The sequence below is a fragment of the Bubalus kerabau genome, chromosome 1 (genome assembly GCF_029407905.1).
Source record: "Bubalus kerabau isolate K-KA32 ecotype Philippines breed swamp buffalo chromosome 1, PCC_UOA_SB_1v2, whole genome shotgun sequence".
Taxonomy (NCBI): Eukaryota; Metazoa; Chordata; class Mammalia; order Artiodactyla; family Bovidae; genus Bubalus; species Bubalus kerabau.
The window spans coordinates 187,334,009-187,347,641 of record NC_073624.1 but is presented as its reverse complement, the minus strand read 5'-3'; the positions used below and the strand labels follow the sequence as shown (position 1 = coordinate 187,347,641).

At 52.4% G+C, this 13,633-nt stretch overlaps 1 protein-coding gene across 1 annotated transcript in view; it reads right to left on the bottom strand.

Moving 5' to 3' along the window:
• Positions 1–2,062: 2,062 nt before the first annotated feature.
• Positions 2,063–13,633, bottom strand: part of SAFB2 (scaffold attachment factor B2) — a 29,940-nt gene continuing 18,369 nt past the window's right edge. Inside the window, exons 12-21 of the mRNA XM_055546759.1 lie at positions 13,103–13,233; positions 11,711–11,802; positions 8,927–9,063; positions 7,607–7,897; positions 6,567–6,707; positions 5,424–5,466; positions 4,419–4,549; positions 2,892–3,004; positions 2,704–2,770; positions 2,063–2,448 (exon numbers count right to left, since the gene is read on the bottom strand). Of these exons, the coding sequence (XP_055402734.1) occupies positions 2,304–2,448; positions 2,704–2,770; positions 2,892–3,004; positions 4,419–4,549; positions 5,424–5,466; positions 6,567–6,707; positions 7,607–7,897; positions 8,927–9,063; positions 11,711–11,802; positions 13,103–13,233 (1,291 nt within the window). The 3' untranslated portion in view covers positions 2,063–2,303. The remainder of the gene's footprint in view (positions 2,449–2,703; positions 2,771–2,891; positions 3,005–4,418; positions 4,550–5,423; positions 5,467–6,566; positions 6,708–7,606; positions 7,898–8,926; positions 9,064–11,710; positions 11,803–13,102; positions 13,234–13,633) is intronic.

Below are 13,633 nucleotides of genomic sequence, written 5' to 3'. Positions count from 1 at the left end.
AGATTCTGCAGTGGCTGTATCTGTGGTGACTGCGCAGATTTTTCTTGAGAGAATAAACTAAGACCTTTTACAAAAAACACACAAAACAGTAATCAATTCAATAAAGACTTAGAAAAAAAAGATGCCAAAGATTGCCAGCGACCATCAAAGTCTGATGACCACCGGAGTCAGGGGGCTTCACAGCTGGCACTAATGGTAAAGAACCTGTCTGCCAATTCAGAAAATACGAGACACAGGTTTGATCCTTCAGTCAGGAAGATCCCCTAGAGAAAGGAATGGTTACCCACTCCAGTACTGCCTGGAGAAGTCCAAGGACAGAGGAGGCTGGTGGGCTACAGTCGATGGGGACACTGTGTTGCCAAGACTCAGACATGACTGAGTGACTAAAGCTTTCACTTTCACTGGACTGGATTGGAGTCTGGGAAAGGGCCTGTAACAGAACCCCCTCAACAGCCTTAGAAGAAACCAGCTGCGCTGACACCTTGATTTTGGACTCCTGGCCTCTACAACTGGAAGAGAATAAATGTTTACATCACCTATCCTGTAGTGTATCCAAGTAACATGGAGTCTGGTGTTAGGTCTGGGTAATGAGGAAGGGGCCTGTCTTTCCTCACAGGCTGTGGGGTGATACTGGCCCACACTCTCCACACTTCCTGGGGCCCCCTCGGGAGCACCAGTTCTGAACTTTAGGACTTGCTCCTACCTTTTGACAAGATCTGTGAACAGGTGACACCTCCAGGTCCCAATCCCAATCTGGCTTCTCCCGGCCAACTCTGAACCCCCTGGACCCTGGTTTCCAGACTAGTTTGTGGGGTGCAATGAAGCTCTCCGTGCAGGAGGAAATATGCCACACTGGGCCCCAGTGCAGCATGGAGATGGCATCCTGTCAACTTGTCATTGGAAAATGACTCTAAAAGCCCCCGTGGTGAGGAAGGTGTTGATTTGGGCAATTCAGACAGACAGGGACCGCCAGATGCGGGCTTCAAGGCAAGCTGGGTCGGGTTTTCAGATTGCTCTTTTAAACCCTTGCTTCACCAACCCAGCAGGAACACAGGGGACTCCAGGAGAATTGGCAATTGTTCTGGGGCCAGTGGGTGGCTGTCCTAGTTACAGAGAAAGGGGAGGGGAAGGAGGGAATCATGTTCCCAGCAGGCTGCACACAGGTTAACTCATCACTCGCCAGTCCAGACCACACAGGCCCAGGGCTGGGACTCAGGGAAGCAGCTCTCCCTCTCTCCTCCAAGCCCTGCACAGGTCCCCCAGGGTCAGCCTTATGGCCACCAGGTCATCTCATCCCTGCCTGAGAAGGGCAGGGCCAGCGATCCTTCCAGAGACACGCCTCGCTGTGGTGTCACACCGCAGGGGCCCAGATGGAGCTGGGAGAAGCTCGTGAACAACCTCTTTGGCGTCAGGGGTTTTCAATGAAGGTTGCTGCTGTGAGTGTGCTAAGTCATGTCTAATTCTTTGAGACCCCATGGACTGTAGCCCGCCAGACTCCTCTGTCCATGGGATTTCCCAGGCAAGAATACTGTAGTGGGTTGCCATTTCCTTCTCCAGGGGATCTTCCCGACCCAGGGATCGAACCTGTGTCTCCTGAATTGCAGGCAGATTCTTTATCACTGCGTTGCCAGGAAAGCCCTTAATTAAGATCACTGCTATTTATAATCACAAATGAGATTTCACCAATGAACTTGCATTTCCAGGAAAACGGGTGGATCCAGTACCGCTGGGCTCGTGCCAAGCAAGGGTTGCCCAACCCTGCCCCTCAGCCAGACCCACAAATCGCACAGATCCGTCAGGTAAAGTGACTGGTCCCAGGGGCCCCGGATGAACACACCCTCCCCATTGGTGAAGAACTCCTAATTCCTTCCCAGCTCTGCCACCTAAGGGCTCTAGAACTCTCGTGAGCAATGTGACCCCTGCACCCATTTCCTTCACTGTAAGATGGGGACAGGAGCTGTGAGAATTCAGGAATGTGAGCTGGCCTCTGCTTTCCGAACAGTGATGCCGCTGAGGGCTGACCCTCTTCTCTGCTCTGTAATCACCGATACATATACACGGGTGAGAACCATAAACTTTTATTAATGGAAAATGGAATGCCTCATTAACAGAAACCTTGTCTTAAAAATGGCAGAACAAGAACACATTTATTAAAAAAAAAAGTGAATTCACATTGGATTGAGCTACAACACGGTGGCAGGATTTGCTTCTGCTTCTTAAAAGATTCCACAAGTTCAAGGTAACTCCGCTAAGAGTTCAACAGTACGTCTGTCCGCCTACCAGGACGCGTGGACGGGTGGGGTCTAGTAGCTGCGGGTGAAGTGGGGGTACTGGTGGGGGTGGGGGTCTCTGTCGCCCCGGTCCTGGCCAGCCAGTCCGTCGCTGTCGAGGCCTCCGGCAGGCACCACATCACCTTGGGTGTGCCCGCTGTGTGCAAAGCCGCCTCGCCTAGGAACAAAGGCACGCATGTGTTCTCACCGTGTCACCTCCCAACAGCAGGCTAAGAGCCCCCTGGCTTTTTCCAGAGGAGAAAATTCACAACCACAGGTTGCCTTCTGGGGAGGACTGTTAGTTGCATAAGTTGTCAAGGGCTGCTATGGGAGTGTTTTCAAAACACTCAACCAGAAAGCTGATCAAGGATGCAGAAAGTGAGAGGAACTGAGGAGCGAGAAGAAATCAGCTTTATGGGCAGATAAAACTTACCCCGATATTCCACCCCGATCTGACATGTGCCCGGGGCCCGAGGGTCCAGACAGGCCCCTCTCACCACCTGGAAGAGAAGGAAGAGTCTGCTAACACCCCCTTCTCAGAAGCCCTAGGAAAGCTGGGGGAACCCTGGCCGCCCCTGCCCAGAAGCCCTACCAGACCTGCAGGCGGGGGTCAGCCAATACCTTGCCACCGCGAGTGCTCCCGGCCCGCTGTGTCCACGTCCACTGTGCCCGGCCAGGTGCGCTCCTGATGTTCCTCCAGCCTCTGGCTGTGCTCCGACCAGTCACGGCCACCCCTTTGCCAAAACAAAAGGCAGACACACAAAGGTCCCACTATGCCTCCAGGGAGAGGTTGTGGCTGTGGTTGGGCGATTGTGCCCTCCTGTCAAGAGTTTCTGAGAGAAGTGGGCAAAGAACAGGAAGCGACACTTCCCCAGAGAAACACATGTGGCCAGTAAGCACATGAGTAGGTCTTCAGCACAGCTAACGTCACAAACACCTCACCCGTCAGGATGGCTACTATCAAAGAGACAGATGACGGTGGCAAGTGCAGGTGAGGACATACAGACACAGGGATCCTCACGCCGGGCTGCTGGCAATGTGAAACGGTGCAGCCCCATTGGAAAATAGCACAGTGGTCCCTTGAAACATTAAATGTAGAATGGCCATGTGACCCAGCGATTCCACTCCAAGGTGTCTGAGACCGGTAAACCTGCACTTACACAAAAACTTGTACACCAACCACCCCAAAGTGGAGACCACCAAAGTGTCCATCAACTAACTCATGAACAGATACAAAAAATGTGGTCCCTCCATAAACTGGGAGATTCATCAGCCTGGAAAAGGAGAAAAGCCCAGACATTCTCTCCAACACGGATGCACCTTGAGAACATGATGCTCACTGAGAGAAGCAGACACAGACAGACAGTGTGTGATTCTACTGATGGGAAACATCTAGAACAGACCAATCCAGAGAGAGAGACAGTGGGTTAGTGGTTGCCAGGGAGATGGGGAGGGTCTGCTGATGGGGGTTTCTTTGGGGGGTGATGTAAATGCTCTGAAATGGGTCGTAGGGATGGATGCATGGCTCCATGGATCAACTGAAAGCCATCCAACTGTGCTGTCGACAACGAACTGCACAGTGCACCCTGAAACAGCTGTTTCAGACAGAAACCCTGGGAGCTGACGATCCAAACCCAGTCCCCACGTGCAGGTGCAGCCACCTGGTCCCAGGCTGTGATAGCCGCCCGGTCCCACGGTGACACGGCTCCACACAGCCTGCTGCCAGAGCACGAGCTCGCCCCTTTACACTGAAGACAGTGGCTGAACAGCCTAAGAGAACTCGGTGTTAAGCAGGTCACTATCTATCCAACTGGCACCCTAGTCTCTGATCAACATCCGAAACACCCCTAGAGATGTGGCGGAGACTTCTGGTGATTGTGACACCAGCCTGACAAGACACCTAGACAACTCTGGAGCACAGGGCCGACTGAAGCTTCTCTACTATTGACAGGGGACAAGCCTTAGATGGCCTCAGGACTACCTGCTTCAGCAGCCAGGCCTGCGATAGGGACCTTCACACCTAGGGCTGACACTGTTCCAGGTGACCTGGCGGGCACATACACCTGGATCCCTTGCACAGAAGCCAAGCTGGGACCAAGTGAGGGCAGTGATGCCCCCAGGGAGGCTTGGCGTGGCCTGCCCGCTAACCTGGGTGGAGGTGGCGGCCCCCGGCCCTCGCTCATCCTCTTGTCGGAGCCGTAGCCGCCCCAGCCGTCTCGGGAGTCGCGGGCGTGGCGCTCTGGTGGTCCTCCATGGCTGTGGCGCTCGTCTGAGTAGTGCTGGAAGGCGCAAGAGGGACAGGGCGACTCCAGCCTCATGGTTCCTGGATAGGCCTGTGGCAGGCCCACCCTCTGGGTCTGGTCAACCTGCAGACCCTGCCACCCAAGAGGACCTGCCCAGGCCCCTTCTGACACTTCTTGATCCCTTCTTCACTTGAGAACCCCGAGGACCCCTAACGCCCTATCACTGATGCACATGAAGGACCAGCAGAGGTCCCCTGGCCCTGTGAGCAAGGAGAGTCCCAGGCTCTGGGTCCACCAAGGCATCACTCAGACCTGTCTTCCCTGAAGACGACAAACACCTGCACCTTGCTGGTGACAGGAAGCTCCCCCTACACCACTAGGGCAGGCCAGCGCCCTCAGACCCCTAGCTCAGTACTGTGGAGGCCTGGAAGCCAGCAATGCTGCTGGGAGTGGTTCAATGCCCCTGGCCAACCAAGTCAGTGCTCTGGAAGCCAGCACATCTTGGGAGCAAGAGATGCTATGTATTCTTTCACCACCCCCTCTGCCCCCCGACCCCATTTAAACAGCCACTACTCTGACGCTGCCACCACCTTTCTCGTGGGGGTGGCATCAGCTCTCCTCTGAGCTGACACCCTAGGGCACCCGCAGGCCCTCAGACAGAGGCACCCACCCCAGTACCTGACAGGGATGCCCTAAAACACAGGCTAAATGACCCCGGCAGCCTGCTAAGCCCGTTTGGGACGTCCCACGTGTCTAGACTGGAAGGCATTCTACATAAGCAGACAATCAATCCTCTTTATTCACTTCCCATTGAATAAGATGAAAAACAAGCCCTATGTATTTAATGTCCACGTCTGCCCACTGCACAGAAGCAGCCACGCTCTCAGCCTGAGGTCTGGCTTTTACTCACCTGCCCATCTCGCTCTCCCATCACTGACCTTGAACCTTCCCTCCTGCAAAACAGAAGTATCTCATTCCAGTGGCAGCTGACGGCTCTCTCTGATACTGCTGCAGACCACATGGAAGAGTCCAACAACTGGGGTACCTTATCCTCTTTCACCACATGAGAACAGTTAATTAACTGACAGGCCTGAAAAAAGAGCTGGCTGGCAGCTCCCTGGGGGTAGGAGTGAAGTCGGAGCCTAAGAAAGTGGGGAGGAAGGTTTTACTGAACTTAAGTCCCTCACAGGGATCTCAGAAGTAGAGATCCAACCCACGAAGCCAATGCCAAATTAATCTGTGGCCTGGTGACAAACTGGGTAATAAGAAAGCCTTGGTGGTCTTAACCTCTGGTATGATCTGACCCATGCGACTAACACATTGGAAACCAAGTCCGGCCATGATTAAATAAATGAGTGGTATCTCAGCCTGTCTTCACCCCCATCTCCCTTCGCTCATGGAGGAGCTAATGAGCAGTGAAATGGCTCAAGGATATGCAGCCTGGGCGAGCGCAATGAGAAACTTAAAGAGAGAATGCTTAAACTGGAAAACCAAGGGCTGCCTTTCTAATAAATGAGATAGTCTTCATTAAAGAGGCACTGGCAAAAAAAATTACACCCCCAGACCCTTAAAACACAAAGCAGGCCTGAGAGGGCCACTGCCACACCCTGCAGTCAGCCCCCTTGGTGCCAGCTGGCTCAGGCCCCATACGGGTCAGTGACCCCTGCAGATGTCTCCAGTGGGTCACGGCCTTTCTCTAAACCACTTCCTCATCCTTAAGAACAAGGAGGCGGGGCCATGGCCTCCCCTCCTCAAAGACCTGTGCTCTAGTGCAACTTCTGCCGGGGGAGGGGCAAGAAGGAAAAGTGGCCACGGAGACCCCAGGGAGCTTCGCAACCCAGAGCCTGGGACCCGCCCATCGTAAGAGGACAGTGCACGAAACACACACCATGAGGCCTTCCCCATAGTCAAAGCGAAAATGCCCTAAGGGACCACCAATTCCCACATCCCGCTCAAGGTCTGTCTCTAAATTCCACATATGGCAGTCACTAGGAACCTCCAGCATGAGAAGAGATGGAGACCCACCCCTGCTGGAGAGGGGTGGGGCACCGACCTGTCAGCTACATGCTCCTGGTACCGGCCCCGGTCACGGTAGTCGAAGTGGTGGAAACGGTGATCAGGCCGAGGGAAGTCCGGGCGGTACCTGTCCTCCATGGCCATGCGCTTTCCTTCTGGCCAATAGGCGTCATCTCGCCTGTTTTTCATTTTAAAAAAGATGCAAATTTCACTTATGAGAGAATGAGCAGAAAAAAAAAGAGGGTGGAGGTAGAATGCTCTCTCCAGACACAGTATCGTTTAAAATGTCCTGCAGGGCTAATCTCTAAACATTCAGTCATTATCGCTTTGACTTGATATATTAAAAACCCCAAACTACCAAAAGGCACCCTGGCATTCTCATTTGACAGTCCTGAAAGAAGAACCACTGTGAACTAATTGTATCACAAGGCTGTTAATACCTTGATCCCCACAAGAGCTCAAATGCAAGTGAAATGAAATATTTGATTCTCCAGAAACAATATTCTGAGTTACCACATTTCCAACTCGTCATCTATGGTAACCCGAACTTCCCTCCGCGCTTTTCAGAAGCAAAGGGAATTAGATCAGGTGACAGCGAACTACACACAATTTGGGATGGTCTCCAGTTATCTTCTTCCTGATTTTTACTAGAAAATTAGGCTCAAAGGTGGTGGCGTGATGGAAGACAGTCAGTTAAGCAGCTCAGAGAAGGCGGAGAGAGAGAAACCTCCTTTCTTAGAGGTAAGGCAACCTTTTCCACAGCACCGACTCTGTGCCTCTCACTCCAGGAGGACATGTGAGCCCGAAGGAGATGGCAGGGAACACAGCCTAACACATGCCTGCCTGTATGTCTCCTCCCCACTAGACAGTGTCAAGCTCCCCCAGGAACCACAGCGCCACCGAAAGGACTGCCAAGGCAAGAGCATCACCAAGCCTCCAGCAAGTGGCAGCTCTGGAGATACTCTATTAGCTGCGGAGGCGGCAGCTACGAGCTCTGCCCAGGTGTCCATCTTCAGCATTCCTGACTCCCCACACCAAGGTGGACGCAGCCACTCCCCACTCTGGCTGCGGCCTTACCGCCCAATGTCGTAGGGCCTCCTGACCACCGACCGCCGCTCCTGCTCATAGCGTAGCTGCTCCTGCTGGTGCCGCAGCTCCTCACGCTCACGCTGGATACGTTCCTGCTCACGCCGGCGCTCCCGTTCCACGCGCTCCCGCTCCCGCTCCAGCCGTTCGCGCTCCAGGCGCTCCCGCTCCAGGCGCTGCCACTGGCGGTCAAGCTGCTCGCGTTCCCGCTCCAGCCGCGCCTTCTCCTTGCCCTCATGGAAGGCTTCCAGGCGCTGCTCCCGCTCCCGCTGCTCACGCTCTCTGCAGACACAGGAAGGCCACCCTGACTTTTCCACATGGTGGCGCCCAGTCCACATGGTGGCACTGAGGTCCTCGGAGGGAGCCTGGACACATCAAGCTCCTGGATGTGACCTGGCTCCCCCCTCACAGGCTCCAACCTGCCCCTTGAACTGCTCTGATCGTCCAGAAACCCCAAACTCCATCCTTTCCCCTTCTCTAACTAGCAAAACCAGGGTGAGCTGGGAGGGAGGGATGATGGCGAGTGGACACAGAGCCTCAGGTCCAGACCAGTAGGACCTGCTCAAAGAGCACCAGAATGAAACCACAGGTAAACAAGGGCAGAAAAGTAAAAAAAGCAAAGGATAACCGCTACCCTGAAGTTCCTGAGCAGATAAAACCCTGGAGACACGGATGACAGCCACTCTCCCTGAGAGGCAACTCATGCTCCTTTTTGTCACCCCTTCCCTCTCCGAGGGTGTACATTTAACATGTGGCATTTTGAAAGGGACCTAAGGTGGTGTGGGGACAGGAGAAAGCCAGGCACCAGTGAAGGAATCACAGGTCTTGCCCCTTGGCCACCACACATAGGAGCTGGCGAGGGAGCTGGGTATGCCCCCCTGCTCTCCTCACTCGCTCCCAGGGTGCCAGGGAAGGCTCTACACCAAGGGCAAGCCAGCTAGAAGTGAAACATCTTCAAATGGGTCAAGAAACTCTGACTTTCTAAAGCCCACATGCAGAAGCTGAAGTCACACTATTTTAGAAAAGCAAACTGGAGAAGCTGGTGATCCAGTTTGGTGGGGAAGACGGAGGTCTCAACCCCAGAGACCCTCCTCTGTCAAAGCCACAGGTGGCCTGGGTACGCGTGCTACCTGGGCCAAGGCACAACTTCAGCCAGAGGAGATGCTGCTAAGCAGAAACAGGCTTGGATGACTGTGCTGGGACAACTACGTCGTGGGGTGGGCGGGTGCAGCACAGACAGCAGGAGGCCAGCAAGCCCAGGCGGCTGGCTTGGGAGGAAGGGCAATCCCCCTGAGAAGAGACCCCGCTCACCGCCGCCTCTCTGTCTCTCGGATCTCCCGCTCCCGCTGCCTCTGGCGCTCTCGCTCCCTCTGTTCTTTGATTTTATCAAACGACAGGATGTCTCTCTTCTCCTTGCTTTCCGACTTGCGATCCTGACTCTTTGAGCTCTGTGGACCAAAACTGGCTTATGAATGTCAGGGAACTGATGATGAGAAACATACGAGGCAAGTGAAATTAGCATGTCTGGACTAGACTGAGAACCTTGGGTCCCCTGGGGTTTACAGGGAGGCCCCAGCATGGGTTGCCTCACACTGCCTGAGTTTGGATGCTACAGCCTTGCTTTCAAATCTTGCAAAGGGCATTAATGAAAGAGAAGGGGTAGGGTAAAACCTCAGCAAGCAGTTTCTCTGGAATCGCAGAGCCAAGCTCTCTGCATTATCTACAGCAAAACCAGGCTCCCCAGAGGCACAGGGCAGGCGCACAAGCCAGGGCAGCAATCACTCTGCTCAGTGGGGTCACCCCTCGACTGCTGGTTCAGGGCTCAGGCAGGAGGCCTCCATACAGAGCAAGCCAAAGGCCTACAAGTGTAAACCAGCACTCCAGATAAAGCAGAGTACTGTGGGCACTTCTGTGCTCTTCCATTTCTGGGAGAAGGCAGGAAACACTGACAAATGACTTCCATTCTGAGGCTTTCCAAGGCTTGGGTTCCCACACTGGCCACAAGCCAGCCTCTCCTGGAGGGTTTCGTGTAACTCAGAACCCAGGGCCTCCTGTGGACCCATTGCCTCACAATTCCCAGGGAAGGAGCCTGGGACACATTTTTTAAAAAGGTCCTCAGCAGTCTTTTCTTAACTGGCTCACAGAGGGGCAAAATATCAATGAAAAACAAAGCAATCCAAAAGAAAGTCAAAGGTCATAACCAAACATTTTACTGAAGAGGGAAAAAAAAGGAGGGGACACAGAGACCTGTCCACGCTCATTACAAGGACACGTTCACAACCCCAAACACAGCAATGATCTGCACGGAGGGCAGAACTGGGAGTCTGAGCACACACTGCAGGCTGGAGAAGGGAAGGACAGACGGCCTGCATCCTGAGGTACAGACATCATCTGCTGGGAAGGGTGGTGTGGCAGTGGCAGGGGGAGAGGTGTGTGTCTCACAATGGGTTCCCAGGTCCACAGCCTGCCCTAGTCACTTCTTAGTGGCCTGGCACATGCCAGTGTCCTCCATAACCTTTCTGAAGGGCAGTCAATGAGCATCTACCACAACAAACAATGTGTCTGCAGCTCTGGACCTGCCCTGACAAATAGTATACCCACAAATGCTGCATCCAGAGGGGACGTGGAGACAGCCAGTGTCTGCCAGCAGGGGACTTGGTCAAAATGACCGCAGTATATCCACAGCTCAGTAATAAAGCTTTACGTGGAAAAGGACACCCCCCCACACACACACCTGGATGGATTTCAGGGATACTATGCTGAGGGCAAAGACCAATCTCAAGGTCATGGTTGTATGATTTCATTCACACACATTCTCAGGACACCATGCTGGTGACAAAAAACTGCTTGCAGGCTTCCAGCATTGGGGATGGACTGGTGGGGTGGGGCAACGTTAGGGGGGTGTCCAGGAGGACATCTTTGTGCTGAGGGACCAGGTATACGTGTGGACTGGAGCAGCGGGACTCAAGTCTACACTGGTGACAGTGTCCTGGTGCTGCCCCACTTCCACAGCTAACTGGGACAGAGCCACCGGGCAGGTGCTTGGGACCTCTGTACCATCTCTGACAACTTCCTAACCATCTATAATCACTTCGAAACTTGAACTTTAAAGCCGACCTTTTTGTCTCATACATAAAGCTCCACAAGACAGCACCAATGTGCACAGCACCAAGTCCCAGGAGCGCAGGCCCCATGGCGCTGTGCGTGTAGATATGCAAGTGGCGGGTGCACTGGCCGCTGAGAGGGGCCCATGCAGAGTGGAGGCTTCCACTTTGCTTACCTCATCTCTTTCTGGACTAGTTGTATTTCTCATCAAGTTTACATTTTTATTTGTTTAACATCAGAGTTATCTGGCTGGTGAGATTATTGGCCTTCCTTGGTTTTTCTCTGTATTTTATGATTCTCCTCAGGGGAACACAGCATTGGGAACTGCCGCTTTATGGACCCCAAGTGCTCATTTCAAAATTAAGCCTCAACATCATAAAGTGCTCTTGGGTGAACACTGCTAGCTCTATACTCACTAAAAGGGAACTGCTCTCCTCGCTAATGTTTTAGTTAGAACCTTCAGCTGGGAAGCAAAGGGTTCAGTTTGCCAGAGTAGAAAAAGTAAAACAAGAAGCAATAAGCTTGTCCTGTGGTGCAGGACACATAGGCAACAGAGCTCACTCTCTGATTGTGGAAGAGAGGCAGGTGGGCTCAACTTGTCTTTTTGGTTAATTTAATAAAAAACTAGAAAAACAGCTACAGAAAATGAGCAGAACCTGCCTTCCAGCCTGACGAGCCCTAGGCCTTGCCCATTCTATCCAGTTCATGAATCAGCTCTCCTGGAAGATTAGGTATAGAGCAATAGGATTGGCAAAGGGTCAACACGTTTACGGGCTACCAACATAGTTAGGGATTGTTTCAGAGGAAGTTTCAGAACTTAATCCGTGTCTGTGCACAGTCTAGTTATTAATAGCAACATGTCTCCTAAGTACTTCAAAGAACCTTAACATTTCAAGGGTGAAACAACGCTGTTCTCCTAACACAAATTAATGTGGTTGTTAAACCATCACTGGAACCGGCTGGACTCGAGAGGGCAGGGGCAATACTCACTCTCTCCTTTGACCTGCTTGTGGTTTTCACACTGATGACAGGCTCCCCTTTGGATTTATCCATCACAACAGTTCGTTCCATTCCTCTGCTTCCTTCAGGAAAAAACACACCGTCTATGAGCGCATGTCGACACCCTCCCTCCCCGACCACAGGTGGGCCCCAGGCTGACTGGGGGCTCTGGACACACCTTCCACGGACTGCTGTTAAGCTCTGGAGCCTTGGTGCCCCCACTCGCCTCTCCGATGTGATAAAAAGCGCTGCTGACATGGCAACATTGGGTGTGAGGTGGCTAGTGTCCCCCGACTGGCCTTTACTCATCTGGGGTGATCTGTTCGAATCTTACGGCATAAATGAGGATCAAAGTGCATTCTGCAATATGGGTGCAAACATTTGCCACCTGCGGGCTTCCTTCACCCCCACACTAAACCCCAGCAGCTTCAAGGTGAACCCACTCGGACGTGTGTTCCGCCCACACATCTTGGGGAGCTCTGCACAACCCAGGGCCCCATATTCCAAGTCATATGCTGTCTGCGGGCTCATGCGCCCTGCCAGATGGGTGAGCTTCCCTCATTCATCTCCCACAATGAAGGCTTCCAAACTGATTTTCCCTCAACGACACAATTAGCAGGCTCTAACCACCCCAACAATTACTGATTTAGGGACATTTACAATACTTGAGGAACGTCTTAAAAAACATGCCTGTCTTTAAACTGCTGGCAAAGTATCCCAAACACTTGAGATGTAACTTGTAATGTGCTGTACCAAATTCCTAGGCTCCAGCTGGCTGGGTTTTATTTGTTTTAATGGGGGGGGGGGGGCGGGGGGGGGAGGGTGCACACGTTGGTTTTATTTTTTCAACAAAGTGCTCTGTGGACTCATGTAAACCCGAAGGTCAGAGCACGATCAACTTTGATAAAATGACAACAGAGGTGACGTGCCCCAAGTGTGGCTGCTGCAATGGTGCAATGGACGTACATCCTCTGAGGTTTCCGTTTTCTGTTTTTTTCTTCTTTTTTTTAAAACTATATCTAGTGTTAACATAAATGCAGGAAAAACTTGATGAGAGAAGAGCAGAATCTCACGGAATCAGTCACAGGAACCCAGGACACCTGGCTCTTGCAAATCCCACACTTTATTCTGCCAGAGACTCAGGGAAAGCAAATACCCAGGTCACTGAGCCACCAATAAACACAGACCCTGACCAGGAAAGCTCTGGATCTCTGATGCTGCAAACTCCCTTCAGCCACTTCATCACCGAGGCTCTGGTGCTCTCAGCGCCTCCTGTACACAGCTCAGCTCAGCAAAGGGCACCTGCTGGGCCCTCGCTCCACACGCCTACTCGCCACCCTTGTCATCTCTTCCCGTCCTGTCAACACATAACAGACTCATCACCTGATTTCGTGACTCTGGACCGATTTTCAGGTCCTGATTTCAGCTCGTTTTCATCTTTCTCTTCCTTTTTAATGTCTTCAGGTTCTTTTTCCTCCTTTTTCTCCATCTTCTCTTCCTTCTTAATGATGGTTCTGTGTACAAAGAAACAAAGTTACCACACCTGAGCTCCTGAGAGTCCCTCAGGGGCAGGTCATACTTCCACACACAGCAAACCTGCCCGCTGGCAGTCAAAGGGGTAGAATTATTTGAAAACCATGGGAAAGATAATACCCTCTTCAGATACAGCCCCTTCCCACTGAAGTTCCCTGCTACACCTAGAAACCTGCTGGATGACACTGAAGGCTCACAGAGTGTTTTTCCCCAAGGCTAAATGCACCAGTACATCAACAGACCCACAAGCAGACACAAGAAACATTCCAACTGTATAAAAAAGCCTGTTAAAGACTAATTTCAAATGCTTCCTTTTGTATTTGTGGAATATTATTTTTATCTTTTGTAGGAAAAAAACACTTTTCCCACTAAGTAGAGTGT